Source organism: Bactrocera dorsalis, chromosome 1 (genome assembly GCF_023373825.1).
Source record: "Bactrocera dorsalis isolate Fly_Bdor chromosome 1, ASM2337382v1, whole genome shotgun sequence".
NCBI lineage: Eukaryota > Metazoa > Arthropoda > Insecta > Diptera > Tephritidae > Bactrocera > Bactrocera dorsalis.
Window position 1 is genome coordinate 109,550,146 of NC_064303.1, and position 19,327 is coordinate 109,569,472.

General features: G+C 36.8%; 1 protein-coding gene across 3 annotated transcripts in view; it reads left to right on the forward strand.

Annotated features, from left to right (window-relative positions):
- Window positions 1–14,975, forward strand: part of LOC105222724 (protein bowel) — a 29,674-nt gene extending 14,699 nt beyond the window's left edge. For all 3 annotated transcript variants that reach the window (XM_011200162.4, XM_011200163.4, XM_049455074.1), the window contains exons 2-3: window positions 7,233–8,171; window positions 11,065–14,975. In XM_011200162.4, coding sequence (XP_011198464.2) covers window positions 7,315–8,171; window positions 11,065–12,829 — 2,622 coding nt within the window. In that variant the 5' untranslated portion in view covers window positions 7,233–7,314 and the 3' untranslated portion in view covers window positions 12,830–14,975. The remainder of the gene's footprint in view (window positions 1–7,232; window positions 8,172–11,064) is intronic.
- The last annotated feature ends 4,352 nt before the right edge of the window (window positions 14,976–19,327 follow it).

Genomic DNA, 19,327 nt, shown 5'->3' on the forward strand with positions numbered 1-19,327 from the left:
AGCAGAAAAATCACACGGAGCCAAAACTGGTGAAGACGGTGGTTTATCGATGGTATTCATTGCATTTTAGACTTTAAATTCCGTCACAATCGCACGATGCGTTTGTGTAAAAGCCTTGAATTGTTCTGACACAATTTCGGTCTTTTTCGACGGATGTTCTCACACAAACTTCTTAATACGGTCAAAATTATAAACCCATAGCTCATCGGCAGTTATAATGCTTCCCATAAATGTGGGATCGGTATTCGTACGATCAAACATATCCAAAGAGACCAGCTTAATCGAGACGTGTCGCCAAGAGTCGTACCCAAATTATTCAAATCATTCGAACGGACTCGCGAAAGATGTCGAGCGCTCTTACCTTCTCTCTTAAACTTGTCTGTCGATTTTCAAGTAACTACCATATCTTTCACTTTTTTAATAACAAGTGAAGAGCTCGAAGGTCGTCCAGAACGAGGCATGTTTTCAACGATCTGTCGACCGTCTATTAAGGTTTTGTACCAGTCGTAGTCAAGTGTTTTTGATAAAACTGAATCACCGAAAGCCTTTTCTAGCATTCGCAACGATTCCGCACACGAACTTTAAGACAAATTCTCTGTTCGATATTTTGCAAAAATCGCATTGCACTACTGAGGTGCACGGACTTAAGCAGCTGCTGTAAATAAACTGGTTGACAGATCGCGGTCATATTTGGTATAGTATTTAAAAACAGTCCTGTCAGCTAAGCAAAATACATTTTTTTGAAATATCATTTACTCGGGGATTTCGATTACAATTTCTAAGTGCTTTTTTAACATAATGTATATGGTATATATGTATATATTATACTTGTGTACTTATTAAGCCGAAGCATATGAAATTTCGTGTTTGCATTAATATTCAAATAAATTATCTCTGTGCTTAATAGCATCTTAAAATAGCAGCGCTGTTAAACAAAATGGAGAAAAAATCAGAAAAAGTTATAAAAAGCGAAAAAAATATAATTTATGGCAAATACAGAATTTGTTTAATTTCTGCTCGCATGACTTAGTTTATTTTGTTATTGAGATTTTTCATTTGTTATAATGATTTTTTGTATTTAATTCTTTTGTTTTTGTAATTTTTGTTGTTGCTCTCTACTTGCCATAATGACTCCACGACCAGGCTACCGTTGGACACTTCAAGACAGTTAGGCTTAGACACTTAAGTGAGTGCTTATTGTTGTATCTTCATTAACTAAGCATTATATACATATATACATATGTACATGTACACATATTTACCTATATATGTATGTATGTGATTATGTAGGTATGCCCGTGGCGTTATTAGCGCAACATTCTCAAAGTTAAGCGTGAAGCATTAGCAGAATAATTTGAAGTAGAAAACTCTTTTGAAATTCCTGTTGTTCTTGCTGTTGTTGTTGTGGCTTTGTCATTTATCAGCTAATAAAGCAAGTTTAGATACACACAAAGCGCTGATAATGTGAATTTTTATGCACACACAGACACATATACAAATATGTACATATATACGCGCGTATCATAAAGTCATAGATTAGCGTCACATCATTTGGTCTAATACTGAAAGTTATAGGCATTAAATCAGCTTGTAAAATCCAATGGGCAGCGTGCGTTATTGTGTGTTGTTGTTTCGAGATTTTAAGCTGTTGTGCAAAGCGTTTTTATTGCAGTAGCTAATAAGCGTTGAAAGCCATTTTTTTGATTAACAAATTTGCTTTGGAATATTTTTTATAATTTTTATTATTATTTTTTTTTTCTGGGGAATTTTGATAGATACGCTATGCATTTAAAATGGTAATTTCATTGTCAACGCTTAATCTACAAACGGTGGCAATTGCTTAACTCAAAAGAAAGAAATATGCTTTTTTGTTGTTTTGTATTGAAATACAATAGTCAGCGCTATGGCGAAGAGACATAAATTTTAATAAAATAACAAAAACAAAAATGCCAATAATTTAAATATTTATATGGTTATGAAGACAGTCACTGACAAAGAAGTGGAGACATTTGAAAAAAATAAATATTTTTTTTTTTATTTTGGGGTAAAAATCAACTGCGGAAAAGCTTTTGATAAATTTTTTAGCAAAAATTTTTCTTTTAGTTTTTTTATGCTTTCTACTCATTCTCATTTCCGGCTTTTTTGGCTTAAAAGGAACTATGCAAGCTTCAAAAAGTCTACTACTATCTCTTTTTAGCTCGCCAAACTTTTGAATTTGCAAATAAAATAAAAAAACAGCTATAAATGCAACTGGTATAAACTGGTATAATCAATCTAAATGCTTTTTTATCAACTGAGGAAAAGTTTTTTACACCATTTTTAAACAAAGATATAGTTTTTAGCTTTTTTATAAATTTTTCTCATTCTTATTTCCGGCTTACTTGGCTTATGAGTAACCATGAAAGCTTCAAATAAGTTTAATATTAGCTTTGTTCAACTCGCCAAACTTTGCCAAAGGTGAATAGAACAAAAGAACAGCTATAAATTCAACTGGTATAAACTGGTATACTTTCTTGGCTTATGAGTAACTATGCAAGCTTCCAATAAGTCTATTGTTAGCTTTGTTTCACCTGTTAAACTTTATGATTGGCGAAAAGAACAAAAAAACAGATATAAGTAAAACTGGTATAAACTGGTATAATAAAACGGAGCTGAAATTTCAAGCCGTTTAACCATTTTAATGAGTTATCCATATAATTGAATGCATTAAATCTAGCTGTATAGCTTTGTACTTACAAACGAGCAGAGTCTTTAATGCCGTAGTGCGAATCGAACACGGCTATGAAAGTTTTATTTGTAGGTACACTGGTAGCTCGCTTCCAAAACCTTCAAATAGCTGTTGTTGACAAAAAAAATTCAAGAAGTATATGATTTATATCAAATAACATGACTTACTGATATACATATGTATAAGCCAATAGCCCAACCTAAGCCTTATTACCTGAACGAACAAAATACCCACATGATCTCAATCACATACACATTTTCTATTTCTATAAATTTTTTATATATTTTTTTTCTTTCAAAAGTAATTAAAGTGGCTTTTTGTCGACGTTGTCACATTTAAGCTTCCATCTGATAAGCCATGCCGCACAAGCCGCACTTATTTATTTAAATTCTTTTTGGTCACCACATTATTTTCCTCTTACTGAAAGAGCCTGAAAAAAAGAACTATTATCTACCATCAAGCCAAGCATTCTGCGATCGTTTATTTGCTTAGCCCGTTAAGAGAGGCTGTGTGTATGTAGGCATGCGTGTATGTGTGTGTGGTGTTTACTTAAGCCAGCAAAACAACGCCGTCATCAATGGTATTTGCTGCCTGAAAGGGGTTTTATTTGATTTTATTCTTCACTTTTTTCTACTTTTTTATTTTGTTTGTTGGCCTGAAGGCATTTTCGACCGATGCTGTGCGCTAAGCATGCGCATATACTTACACACAACATATATGTATGTGTACAAACATATTTGTATGTTTTCTTCCTCATCATCAACTGCAAGTTTTTTTTACTTTTTTGCTTTCTGTCTTAGCCGCTTTGTTGCAACCTTCAGTTGCGGCACTTACGGCATTTACTAGCCGATGTGAAGAAAAAAATATTATGCATACATATATACACACACGCACTTAAAAAAAAATTCCAATGTCCATCCACCAGCCGCTGGCATTTGTGTTTTGAAAATTACAACAAAAAAAGAGAAAAAACGCAACAACAACAAAAACCAAGAAATAAAGGTCCAGTATCTGTGGTGCTAGCTTAGACTGTGGCAGTGTTGGCGGCCATTAGCCAGCAACCAGCAGCCATCGGCCATCATTTGGACAGCCGCGATGAGCTCACATTTTCAGCTGAGGCTGCTAGCGTGGAGGAGGTTAATAATTCGACGAAATTGTGGCACTTTTATATTTCAAATTTCTTGTTTGGGGAAAAAATGTTTTCTACAAATATAGAATATGAGTTAGTACAACCTGAAATTATAGCCTAACTTTTAGTTACTAAAATCTGCTAGAATGTAATAAATCAAAAATCAAGTGCTGTCAGTTGCCACTTGTCACTAGTCATGGAGCTGTCAATTTCATTAATTTATCAGCTGTTGTAAGAGTTCGCTTCTGTCATTTATGATTAATAACTAGTTAAGGTTATTACAGATTAGTAACTAGTTAAGGGTTAAATAATTATTAGAGATTAATACATAGTTGAGGCTTTGATTGGTGAGGCAATACTATATACTATATAATACTCGAGATTGTGGTTATATCACTAAAATAGGTCTAAGAACAGAAAAATGGACCTGTCACTTGTCAATGAAACTATGAACAATTTTTTCCAATTTTCTCGGGGTTGTGAAATCTCGGAGAGCAGTAATATGCTATTCGGAAATGATAGACGCTTGTCTTCTACGGTGCTAATTTTAAACATTTAATAAGAAAAAAAATACTTCAGAGACTATATACAAGTGATAGAAAGACAATATCAAGTGTCAGTACTGACAAATTCGCTTATTCGAAGCTTTATATGACAGAGAGCTTTGTCTTGATGTTAAATATATTTATAAATATCTAAATATAAATTACAAAAAATCTTTTGACAGCTTTGTCAAATTCTCACTCACACTTTTTACCACCTTTCATTCTCTATTACCTTCATCAGCATCTCAAACCTATAATTTTGTGGTTTCGAACCCCTTTACAAGACTATGGATATATGTATCTAATCATCATTGAATTATAGTTAAAATAGGTAGATAAAGCACGTCATTAGATTATATTTCAACCTCAAATAAGATTTTCTCAACTAATCTTTGTCATAAGCCCGCAAGACTCGTTTCCACTTTTCTCCTCGATAGGGTCTCATTTGATTACTTCAATTTCACATACGTGGCTATTTGTGATGCGTGAGAGTTTCATTGAAATAAATGGCTATTTGTTTTACGTACACTCCATCTGCATTCACTATGTCACTGTCCGTTTGTCTGTCTGACTATTTAGACGGCTTTACGACGGACGGTCAATTGTGCTGTTTGTTTATTTACAGGTTTCAATTTATTTTCTTTGCCGTTGCAGAGATGCAAATGCAGTTACAGTTGCGAATGTGTCCAAGTAGGGATTTTATAGCGCGTCGTTAAGGCTTACTGAACTGAGAACAAGCCATCGGGTTTTAGTTTAAATTTTCTTGTCGGTTTTAGAGAAAATAGTATCCTTACTTCACATCTTAGTGCTCTATGGATCTTTGAAAATCATATTCCAACGATCTTTGATACTTAAACAAGTGTACTTAATCGAGATTAAAGAGTTTGAGGCCCTTGTGTGAACTACGTTGGGTGTTCCTAGCAGAAAAAGACCCGAGTTTATACTCTCACAAAGGCTATTGAATCCAAATTATTTGGAGAACTTTTTTGCTGATAAATTGTGAAGTTCAAGCTCTGCATTGTCATTCTTTAGTGCTTTATGATTAAACGACTAATGAAAATTTGGAAAATATCCGATTTTCGAGACCATTTTTGCATTACGATTTCTCCCTTGCTTCAAAGTAGGCCCCAGTTTCGGCGATCATGTCCTCATTCGTCGAAATTTTCTTCCCAGCGAGCATTTTTTTTGAGATCTGAGATCAGGAAATATTCGCTGCGGGTCAGATCTGGAAAATACGTTGGATGCGAAATCAAATCGAAGCCCACTTCATGGATTTTCGCTATCATTTTCACAGACTTGTGACACGGTACATTGCCTTGGTGGAACTGCACTTTCCTTTTTTCAAATGCGGCCGTTTTTCGACGATTTCGTACTTTAAATGGTCCAATAACTTATTAAGCATTCGAACTTTTGAAGTTTCATAGGCATATCTAATAAGGTAATACAGTCAAATGATACGACTTCGTTTGCTTTATAGTTTGGTCTGAACTTAAGAACGACTACTTTGATAGGATTGAGGACTAAAACTTGTAATGGTTGTGTTATTTCAGGTCGGCAAGCGACTATCAGCCCTCAAAATGATTAAGTAGAGAGCAGATCTGTCAAATCTGTCAATAGTCACAAAATTTATTGACATTGGCAGGTGCTTAAATAAAATTAATGTCTTCGTCGAGAACACATGGACTTCTCAGCTAATAAGATAGAAAGGTTAGAAATTTCCAACAGGGTATGCGCCAAAGTAAGGAATCTTCAATCTTCTTCATATAAGAATCAATATGTGCGCTGGAAACGCGGCTGGTGGTAATATGATAACAATCGAAGGCATTATTAACAACATTACGGATAGTGAGAATCAAAGTGGATAAGAAATAGTGAATATTAAAGTTTTTGCGACTGAGAAAGAGAGAAAGTTGTAGTAGAGATTCTTTTGGGGGACACAATGAGCAGCTGATTATAAAGCTGTCGTGTTAGTTTTGCGGCTGCTGTGCGGCAACAATCTGCGTTTGATTAGCTGTGCTCAAACTGTGATGTGGTTTGATTGAGGTCAATGAATAGGGGAATAAATGCATGGCTGATAAAGGGGTGCGGGTGTCGCGAGCTTTTAAAGAGATCTTAGTGAAGCGAATTTTGTTTACACTAACTGATGACATAAAAAAAAAATTAAAAAAAAATAAGATATTTCGGTGAGAAACTACCAAGTCGATGTGGACTTTCAGAAATATGTGAAATTGCAGAGCACACACAAGCACTCAACTAATCTTTGGCATAGTCAGCAAGAATTGCAAATTATTTTATGACTGCCGCGCCTCTGTCGCTGCTACTTGTCAGCTACTCCTCAAACGCGCAAGGCGTTAAGGCGCTTTAGTCGCGCACAACACATCGGCTCAGCAGTGCTGGTAGGCAACTGACGTTGCGTTAATAACGCATATTGCGCTGTCGAAATTCAGCCGACTACTGCATATAGTCAGTATATGTTTGCTAAGTGTCTAGTGTGTTTATCAAAGTCATAAACACCAGCTTATCGCTGCTGTGCTGGAAATGAAATATTTTAGTTGTTTCTGCTTGCAGATAATAAAAATAACAATCAGCAGTTTATTGCGCCATCATTTAGATAAATATTAGAGAGTCTATTTTAGCACCGCAGGGTCAATAAAATAATATATACACATACATATGTACACTTGTATATATTTGGAGGTGCGCGGAAATCCCGTTGAACAAACGCGTTGCTTATCTACTGCACTGAATGCTCACCGCCATTAGCGTTAAATACTTTTCCACAACTCCAAAAGAAAAACTAATATTTATATTTTGTTTCTTTCCATTACAGTACTAACTTGGCCATGTCAATGACGCGACGGTGAGCGTCACAAGGTTACCAACACGCCTCAACGTCAAGTGCTAACTGAAAAATGCCTACCGAAAATACAATGCTAGAGGACCGCCCTGGCGGCGGTGCCATGACTATGACGCGTCCGAGTCGCCTGGAACAATTCTTGCAAGCGCCTGGCGCTGGCGGCGCGTCGGAGCAGCGTAGCGCATCTAGCGGACGTGTGCCGAGTGGCGCGGCTGCGGCCGCTGCCGCTGCAGCTGCTTATGAGACACAACTCGCTTACCAACATCATTTGGTGGCGGCTGGTTTAATGGGCGCTGGCGGTGGCGCGGCCAATGCGCAAGCGGCTCACTCCGCCTTCGTGCCGGTGCTGCCATCACGTAACGCAATGCGCGCGCCAGGCGCCGCCGCCATTTATGGTGGCATGCTGGACGCGGAGGTGGCCAAGGAGGCGAGTAAACGTCACGGTGGTAATACAAATTTCGAGATCATCTCCATGATGGCGGATAAACGCAAAGAGTTGGCGCTGCGCGAGGCTGCCGCAGCGGCAATGTTGATGCAACGACCACCTGGGCAGGGTCCACCACCGGGTGTGCCTACTGCTGTTATGTATCCACCACCACCGTATTTGGGCGGACCGGGCCCATCACCAACTGGCGCCGGCACATTCGCCTTTCCATCGGCAGCCGCAACGGCAGCGTTGTTTCCCGCTGGGCTGCCACCAACTATGCACGCTGGCTTGGATCGCCGTTTGTTGCGCGCACCGGGACGCGCATCACGTCCGAAGAAGCAGTTTATTTGCAAATTTTGTAATCGTCAGTTCACCAAGTCCTACAATCTGCTCATACACGAGCGCACGCATACCGACGAGCGACCGTATTCGTGTGACATATGTGGCAAGGCATTCCGCCGGCAGGATCATTTGCGCGATCACAGGTGAGTTTGGCACGTTTTTTTTATACGCAGCTTTTCCTTACCGTGTGTTATTATTATTACCTTTTGCTTGGCGCATCCATCATAAACTGTCAACCGCGTAAAAAACGCGCGCTGTACGTGATTGTCTTGCAAGCGACGGCGCAATCAAATTACTTTCGCATACAAAGAACGGGATGTGTAAGTAAAAAATAACAAAACCCTGAACGCTCATTAAGCGCAATGCGGTTAGCGCGCCCTGTGTGCAACGACCACGGCAAGGGCAAACCGCAAGCCCTACGCAACCACAGCCTGCGCGCAGTCACTGCCAGACCACGACGCAGTGCGTTTAAGCGGCGTATAAAATGCGAAAAAAAGGATTGAAAAATTACCAGCCAACAGCGGCATTTATCTTACGGGCGCACAACCAGCAATCAGCCTGCGCGCGAGCGCTACAGTGCGACATGTTGTGTTTGCCGCGCGCAGAACCTGTTTTCAGCTCGAGCATACTTTTTTCGCTTTTTTGCTCTACCATTAGAGACTGTCGGTTGCTGCTTGGGCTATTTGGCAAGCAATCACGGCGACAGGCCAGCTATTTTAAGGTGGCTGATGTGTGGCGATTTGCGGCGTTGCTGGCTGATGTGTTGACTTAAGCCATGGCCATTGCTGCCGGCCGTCGAAGTAATTCTATTTGTGTAGTAAGCGAAGCTGCTAGTTTATAGAACTGCCGCGCGTCAACTGCAGAAAATAACATTAATCATTGTGTAGCTGTTGTTTTTTTTTCTTTGATGTTGCTTAAACTACACATCTTTTCTGAGAAATAAGTAATTATGATGTTTTAGGCCCGTTTGCAAATAGTTCAGAAAGTTGGTATTTTGAAAGTGTGATTTCTCATGGTTGGTGGTGAGTTAGAAATGTTCTACTCGTATATACCACTTTTGAAGCTGCTTGGTTTTCTTGATCACACTGTTAAGTCAGTCTAAATAAATCTAAGTAGTCGGAGCAAAAAGTTTAAAATGGACAAGTCTTTACGAAAAAGCTCCAAACACTACTTTTTAAAGTATTTTAACACAAGAAATTCCGATCTGGAACTGAAAAGCTTGTAATATGGTCTCTTTTAGAGACTTAAATAACAGAAGTGACACAATCTAAGGTCTTAAAGTGAGATGACAAATGAAAAAAAGCTTCTAGTTCTGAGATAGAGGAACCGCATAAGTTCGAACTCGAAACAAAAGGCTTAAAATGAACAAATCCCTACGATAAAGCTCCAAATACTACTTTTGAAACCTTTTTTCCCAAACTATTCCAATCTGGAACTCAAAAGCTTAGTATTGATGATTTGCAAAGCTGGGCTCTCTGAGAGACCTAAACAACAGGAGCGACACAATCTTACGTCTTAAAATGAGATAATACTTTGAGAAGATAAAAGGTTCTGATTCTGCTGAACTTCAAAAGTCCCACAAGATGTCTGAAAACGAGGAACCATAATACCTTTACTGGTTAGGTTTAACCCATATTGAAAATATCCCACGATCTGACTAAAAACAAGCTGTTCAACTTGACTGATATGAATAATAGTTATATTTTCGAAGGGGAGACAGTTTTGTTTCATAAAAATATCGACGGGTGTTAGCTCTGAGGATTTACATGCAAGGTTCAAGACAAAATTTATTTATGCTTTATAACTGACGGGGGATTTCGATGAGATCTAAAGCTCGACTATATTTTATCGAAGTTACAATCTTCACATGCTGAAGACTAAGTCCCTGCCTTAAAGATACTACTAGAGATCCCTGAATAAATCAATGCAGGGATGAGTAAATGATTGCAAACTTTTTCATCACATACAAACGATTCTGACAGCTTCTATAAACCTGAGAGGTAGGAACCGTAAGAGCTTTCTTGGGAAGGTCTAACCCACTTTCCATTGAAAAGATCTGACGAATCTTCCGTTAATCTGAAATATAAAGTAATGCTGATCGAATTGACTTGACTGACATGAATGATAGTTATACTTTCGGAGAGGAGACAGTTTGATTCCATGAAAACATCGACAGATCTTAAATCTCAGGATCAACACTAAAGGGAAAAAACTACATTTATTTAAGATTTTCAACATACTGAGGTATTTTGAGGGTAGCTAAAGCTGGAACATATTTTATAGATGCGACAGCCTTCACATGCTGATCAGACAAGGCATTTGCCTTCAAGATAGCAATACTGGAACGCGACTCAACGAAAAAGAAATTGAAACACGTGAATAAATCAACGATGAGATAATCAAATGATTGCAAAAGTTTTAGTAGAGATGAAAGACTCTGACAGATCTGGATCTATAAGAAAATACAGCTGCTTTTTCTACATGAGTCTTCAGGCCATAAAAGTCAGGAGTCTCAAAACTTATACTTCAAACTTTGATACCTGATACCCGAAGTATATAAAGTAGTATGTTGGAGTTCGTATTACATTAAAATCGCCAAAGTCTCCTGAACTGAAAAACTCCAGAACCTTAACGGGGCAATTGAACTCTAGAACGGGACAATCGGAGTGCGAGTTTTCAAAGAAAGTACACCCGTTGTGAAGAAAATACCAACAATACTTTATCTATTTGGTCTAAGGTACTCAAACCATTAATCTACTGCGTTTTTAAACTTCGCTCGTAGACTCACCTATCGTAATTAGTGAAGGCGCCTTTACAGTGCCGCCGCCAAGCGCACAAACGCGAGCTTAATTGGGCACCGTCGCTAAGAACACAAACAAAATCCAACACAATCATTAAAAGCTGCGCGCATTCCCATTAGTTGCCAACTATTTTACAAGTTTGCTGCATTCTTTATACTTGCCACATCATGTTATTATTAATCACGCTCTAGGCAAACTAATGAACAACTTAATTTTTTCGTTTTCATTTCCACAGGTACATACACTCCAAGGAGAAGCCATTCAAATGTACCGAATGTGGCAAGGGTTTCTGCCAATCGCGCACACTCGCCGTCCACAAGATCCTACACATGGAAGAGTCGCCGCACAAGTGCCCCGTTTGCAGTCGCAGCTTCAATCAGCGCTCCAATTTGAAAACGCACCTGCTCACGCACACCGATCACAAGCCGTACGAGTGTTCTTCCTGTGGCAAAGTGTTTCGACGTAATTGCGATCTGCGACGTCATGCGCTCACACATGCGGTCGGTGATGGGCCGTCGGAGTACGTGGATGTGGGCGAAGAAGATGAAGGCCGACATTTGAGTGGTGATGAAGAGGACACACTACTGGAAGTGGATTCACCGCGACAATCGCCGATACACCGCTTACACAGCGGTACGCCAACACAAGAGCTCGGCGGTGCTGCTGGACACGCAGAGAAGTCCAGTGGGGAGGCACGCGCAGCAGCGCGCATGCGTCTTAAACGTAAGGCATGCTATGATGCAGCCGAAATTTCAGATGAATCAGAAGAAGAGTTAGACGAGGATGATGAGTTGGATGAGGCCGAGCTGGAGGACGAGGCGGAGTTGGGCGAAGATGAGGACGAGGAAGACACAGCGCAAAATATGCCAAAAGTTGGTTTACTAGAACCGCGTCCAACCGGGCAGGGTGTGACACATTGTCATCACGAAGGCGGTGAAATGTATACTATGCGTCCGACGCATGAAACGCGCGACTTACATGATGCAATGCATGCTAGCGATTCGCCGCACACTTTTAACGCACCGCCAACCGGTTCTGCTTTCATGCCGTCCTCGCCGAGCGCACGTTACAATCCGATGCGCGCGCTACCCGGCGCTGGTGAATCCATACATTCGCCTTCCACATCCAACGGGCCCGAACCATACATACCCATGTTACACGTGCGCAGAGATCTCCATCCAAAAGCGTTACTATTAAGCGCCGCCGAAATGAAAGGCGCAAATATAATGCCACCAGGTGTGTTGGTTGGCGCGGCAGCGTTACCCACACCAACACAACAGCCACCACCGTCAGCGTCAACAATTGCTTTGCCACCAGTGTTAACACAGGCCACACCAGCAAGCGGTATAGCGCCTGCTGCGCCACCACCACCCTTACCGCCGCTCTTAGATACAGGCAAGAACTTACAACAACCGCTGCACTCACCGCTCGAATCAATGCCCAGTTTTCTTGGTTCCATACCGATACGTAAACGCATTGTGGGACTCGAACAAATGGCCGAGGCGCAACGCGCCTACAACGCGCACACACAAAGCGCCGGTCTTATGGCGCTCAATATGACGCGCACGCATACCGCGCTGAAAGCAGCACCGCCACCGCCGCACACTCTACTCCCGGGGAAACCATATATGTCAAGCGTAAATCAAGCGCCGCTCTTATGTGAGTCTAAATCGTTGCTAGCTGCCAGCGGTGGCATTGCTGTAGGTAGCACGCATGCTGACACGTCAACGCTGTTGAGCCGGGAAGCGGCCGTGGGTATAGCGCCATTAACGAGCGCCAGCAGCAGCAGTGAGCGTCACTACCTATTGCCACCTAATAATGCAGTTAATTTGAATACTCAGGAGACGTTGAGTGGCGTTGGCAGTGCAACGCGTCCATCACTATCACCAGCATCTACGGCGCTGACTATGCAACCACACCAGCAGCAGCAGCAGCAGCAAGCAGCGCCACCACCTACGCGCCGCACCGGCTTTAGCATAGAGGATATAATGCGCCGCTAAGGCCGTGTTTGCCGCCACGACATTCCTATATTTTACTTTTTACCATAACGCAATGGTTTCTTTAAGATTTTTGATATACTATTTGCTATAAATTTATGTTTAAATAGTTTATAGAATACATTTAAAATCCTCAAGTGCCTTCTCATATGCTATGTACGTATATTCTAGTGCTTCAAAGCCATGCTATGTATACTTAAGTTATCCACACACATAATTTAATTAGTATTTTCGCTTAGCTTAAGTTGCTTATAGCTGTACTTTTATGCAAATCAGTGAGCTTTTTATTTGTAAAATTTCAATTATTTTTCCCACATATTATTTTATATATTAAAGTATGCATGTACACACACACATATACATATATATAATAAATATATGTAAAATTAATTTTAAACATCATAAGTTACTAGTTTAATAGCGCCGTTATTTAGGTATGTATGTATGTATTCTACTTGCCGGGCACTTAGTGCTCTTAATTGAGTTACGTATGTATGTTCACGTAAAATATTATAATAATGAATACGTTTACTTAATAAAGCAACAAAAGTAATAAAAATGTTACAAATGTATAATGAGTTAAGCAGCGCTTTCTTTTATGCAATTTTAATGAGTAATATTGTCAGTGGATCTTTTGTAACCGATTGAGCTGGGAGAAAATTTTGCGAGAAGCAAGAAACAGTATATTTTTCAAGCAAGGATTAAACAAACTTATCCATATTGCAAATCATGTCTATTATAATTTTCAGATAAATTTCGTGCTGCAGCACCCGAAAAGCAGACTACAGTTTTTACAATACTAGGCCTACTGTACTGTAGTATAGTATTATAGTAGTATTTTTAAGCCTATAACAGATTCTTTAATTTTTTTGTAAAAAATAAAATTTCGGGCTTGAAATGTGAATCCCGAAATTTCGGGATTTATCGGATTTTTAATTCTTTCGATTTTTTTTAACATAAAATTTGAAATTAAAAATGTGAATCCCGAAATTTCGGGATTTTTCTAGCTTTTAATTTTTCGATTATTATTAAAAATAAAATCTCGAGACTAAAAATGTGAATCCCGTAGTTTCGGGATTTTTTCGAGATTGTAATTCTTTCAATTCTTTGCAAAAAACTAAATTTCAGGATCAAAAATTTGAATCCCGAAATTTCGGGATTTGAAAATTATTTATGCATTAAAACAACCAAGACTTACAAACATATTCAACTTGTTTAAAAATATTTTTTGACGTTATGAAAAAAATAATTTGAACTAACGCGTTTCCTAGGCCAATTCCGAAGTTTTGTTCTAATAATTCGAAACACGTGAAATAAAAGTAAATTACTATTTTTATTTATTTTACTTTATTTGAGAATATAAAATCATAAAAAGTGAGCTGTTTTAAACACTAGACTCTCTCCTAGTTGCGTAAGATCCACAGCGCAATTAATCAAAATTATTAAAATTTACCATAAATAAAAGAAGTGATATTTTATGAACTTTAAATAAGAAACAAAATTATTAAATATATAAAAAAAAATAAAATTAATTAAATTATGAACATAACATAACAATTAAAACAACTCAAAATAAGAAACACCTGAAAAATTATAAACAAAATGTTTATTTAAAAAAATAATAATATTGTTAAGCCAACAAACAATAATTAAGAAATTCTGGAGAAAAAATTTAACAAAATTTAAAAAAATTAATTTTATAAAGTAATTGTAAAAATTTAGGTATTAAAGCTAAAAATTTATAAAAAAAAAAATATTTTAAAGTAAAAAAAATGTTACAATGTTAAAAAAAATTAAGAAATTTTAAATTTATGAAATAAATTTTTCTTCAACAAAATTTTAATTTTTTTCATAATAAAAACATAGACGTAGTTAATCATTATAAATATATTAGAATTAATTTAATTATTTAAATTATAAATTTATTTAAAATATTTGAATAAATAAAAGATGCTGACCTACAAGTGTATACAAACATAGTAGTATGTGTGTACTTAAAAATAAGTTTCTTAATGCATTTATAAAAATATTGTATGTTAAGCTAAGCATTCCATGTGTCTTCCTCTAAAGTGGCTCCTAAGCGTTTCTTTAATATAATATTAATAAATAAATAAATGACAAGAAAACCATTTTCAATGTGAATTTCAAATTAATGTTTTATTCATGTTTTTAAAGAGAAAGAAAGAGACAGAGAGAAATATAGAGAACGAGGGAGGGAGGAAATTATTAGACAGAGCCAGACATAAGGTGAAAACTATGACTTTAGAATAATTATTGGATATTTTATAAGAAAATCGGATGGTATACAAAAGTATAAAAATTAAATGTTACCAGGTGTTGAAAATTTTTATTCAATTTCGGGATCCCGAAATACCAATCCCAAGAGATCAGACTATTTTTAAGTAACAATTTAAATTTTAGAATATTGACAGCCGAAAAACTGTAGTAATAATCCTGATATTTTCGGGATCCCGAAAAGCTATACAGAGCTATCAGAAAATTTTAAGTGGCAATGTAATTTTAAAACAGTTGGCAGTTGTTGATAATTAGTAAACCTGTAATTTTGGGATCCGGTAGTTCGGACATTTTAGATATAAATTTAAATTTTAAAACAATTGGTTGTCGAAGAAAATTTATTAATAATCCCGTAATTTTGGGATCCCGAAAAACCACTCCCAAGATATCACATATTTTTAGATAACAAATTAAATTTTAAAGCAAAAAAAAATATTAGTAATATTTCCGAATTTTCGGGATCCGGACATACTAATCTCAGGATATCAAATATTTTTAAGAAACAATTTAATTAAAACAATTCGCAGCCGATGAAGATTTATTAATAATTTATTAAAAAAATATAAGTAATATTTCCGTGTTTTCGGGATCCCGAAATGCTAATCCCAAGACATCAGATTTTTTTTAAGTAACAATTTTTCTTTAATTGACAGTCGAAGAAATGAAAATAAAAAAGTTAATCCCAAATTTTTCGGGATCCCGAAAACTAATCCAGAGCTATAAGATATTTGTGGGTAGCAATTAATTTTAAAACAATTGGCAGTCGAAAAATGTAGTATTAATCCTGAATTTTCCGGGATCCCGAAATACCAATCCCGAGATATCAAATATTTGTATGCAATAGTTCAAATTTTAAAACATTTTAAAGTCGAAGCCTTAAGATTTTATTAAGAAGTATTTTTTTTTTAATCGTTAGTAGTCGAAAAAGTTAGAAATAAAACCGTATACCGTAATAAAATCGGGATTTCGAGATATCAAATGATAAAACTGATTGAAGTGACGTTTTCAAAAATTTTCAAAGCTGATCTTTAAATTTATAAATTTAATTAATTTGTATATATTTACAATTTATACTATACATATACATACATACATATGTAGATATATACCACATACAGTAAATAATTTATACATATTCATATATGAATATTATATATTTTTTTGTAATTCGCAAAAAGTCACGCATTTATTTACCACTTAAACACGTACGCAGTTTTATCGAGCACACATTATTTTCTACTCCAAACCTTACTCACACCCTGCCACACTAAAGCACGTAAAATGTCATCGGCACAATTAAAGTGAATTTAATATTATAAAATGAAAACTGCAAAATGCTTTGACAAAGCTTGTGCTTCTGGCGAAAATCCCTTGAACATGACGAATGTCAAGCAGTTACATATGCAGTATATATATATACATATGTACATACACATTAAGATACAAACGTAATGTTGAATTGTCAATCAGTCCTTCAGTCACTTAGCTATTTGCTCATTTATTCACGCTTATTAAAAGGCAAAAAGTATTGTTGAACATTTTTAGCATGGACTTTATTGGCGGTTTCTCCCGCACCGCAGCTATGTATGTATGTGTTAGTAGCAGATAGCATCTGCCACATGCAACACCAGCAACTGACAGCGTACGAGTAATAATCATCAGCAGCAACAATGGCAGCAACGGCAGCATTGAAGCAAAGCGACGTGTCGTGCATACAATTAGTTGTGGAGTCGTACTTAGCAGTTACACATGTACATATGTATATGTGTCTATATATATTTATTAATAGCTGTATGTACAAGTGTTAGCCAAGGCTCTCTTGAAACTCGATGAATAATACTATCTGTAAGCCCCTTGCTGCAATACGCCACACGCAAACAACAATACTTTACTCAAAGTATTATAAATAATAGTACATTTGTGTGTGTGCGTGTACACCAAGTTTATATTTAAATTTTATAAAGAAAGCATTTTATTAAGAAATAATAAGAGAACAACGCTCTGCATATAAAGTGCTTACTAATGAAAAGTACAAGTACTTGGCTTGAAGCTCGCCGACACGCACACTTACAAAATATGAGAAGTTTTAATACTCATATACTCTTATTTATATATAAATATGTATATATATACTATATATACACACATGTTTATAAATATTTATATAAACATGTCCATTAAAATCAATATAGTTGAATAAAATATGTTTGTATGCACACTTTTATGTAGCAGTGTAGCCGTAAAGTATACGCCACACGTTCCGGTACTTAACCGTGCAAGTACGCTTTGTGGTTAACTCCTTTCCTAGATTTCGAAAAATTCCAGGTAAATTTGTGTACGATTTTTGCAAATTTATGCGCAACTTGTTGCATTGAAATCAAAGTAATTGGGCTGGGCCGCACACGCACTCTATTGAGTTATGTCTCATCTAAAGCGATAGAAGAATAAATTAATACAAAAATTGTAAAATAAATAAATCCGCTATATGTATATGACTGCGGCTTGGTATTTCCGGTGCAGAATTTGTTGTTTCGTGATACCGACAAATAAACAATTTTCTTTAACGTGCTTAGGGGCAAGACTTTCGAAGTGTTAAAATAAAGCCATAGTGGAGTTTTCTGAAGGATTTCTTGGAGATCCCGTTTCTAAAATAATATGTAAAAAATGTTTGGATCAATTTTTCCAAAAACAATGTTTCTCAATCCGATTGGTCTACAACTACCTAAGTGATATGCCCGAGTTCGCTACTAATAATATCCCACAATAGCTGGATCTGCGGTATCGGAATTGAACCGAATTGTATTTGGTTAAGTGCTGTTATGTCGGAGTTTTAACCCTGTTTGGAACGGTTCTGGATATTAGTTAGGACAAACTCACTATTAGCTATTTCGACCTTCAAGTGATCGCAAATCGATCAGGCTCCCTAATGTTCAAAATTTATACCCAAAATATCCGTCTATCTAACATCTACCTGATATCCAACAAAATCTTTTGAAATTTTAAACAGACAGTAAGAAACGTGGGCTCCGAACTACACCGAGTATATTGACAGTATTTTGAATGGATAATCCGATCACTGAGTCTGAGCTCTGATGATCCGATTGAAGAAAAATCCACTGGATAATTTTTCTGTCGGAAGGTATCTAAGTCACTTCATTTACTTCCAATTCACAGAACCTGATTCTAAATACAACAAACTCTGATAAATAAATAATGTTTGTAGGAACAGATGAGATCGTTTTTAACGAATTGAGTCAAGCGTAACTGGTCAATTAAAAAGTCACCGTCTTGACGCTATAAGTACTAGTACTACTAGACTTAAATCCATAAATCCATATGATTTTTGGTTACCCTTAATCTTCAAGAGTCGCGCTTTTAAAGGAAAATCAATCATCAAGAATTGGTAGTCCAAGTTTAGACGAGATGAAATGAGCACCGAAGATGGTGAATGCAGTGGATGCTCAAAAAAGATTGTTACCTGGGAAAGCATCAAACAATCCACAAAACAATTTTGAATTACCATAAGGTGAAGTTGTTCGACATAGTAGGTACTATAGCGATATCATAACGTGCACATCACATCATTAAAAAATATTTAGGTATGGGAAAACTCTGTGCACAGTGGGTTCCGCGCGAGCTCTAATTTTACCAAAAACAATGACGGGTTGATGATTCGGAGTAGCGTCTGGAGATGTTAAATCGTAATAAAGCTGAAGGTTGGCATAGAGATGTGATAATGGATGAAATATGACTTAACCTTGAGGGTTGAATCTGTCTTGTTTTAAAATATCTAAGCAAAACTAAGTAATGAGGTCTCTATGTATTTCATGATTATGTCTATATAGATCTCATATTAGTCTTAACGCACCACTGAGCCTGATAAGGCGTACAAATTTTAGGACTTCTTTAAACCACCAACATATTTGATTTAGCTATTATCGACTTACGCTGTTCTTCCACTACAGATATTTATATACATTGTCTTTCAATGAACTATACTAAAATATATAGCCTACATTTAGGCACTCGCTTTAACATAAATTTAAAAATAACGGTGAATTTTATATATATGCATGCATAGAGAAATTCAACTTATTTCTGATATAATTAAGGTACAGCTTATACAGCGAATTATAAAGAATTAATTTTTTTGATGGGGTTGGACCAAAGCAAGTCGATTCATTTGATTTGAGTGAACCTATGGAT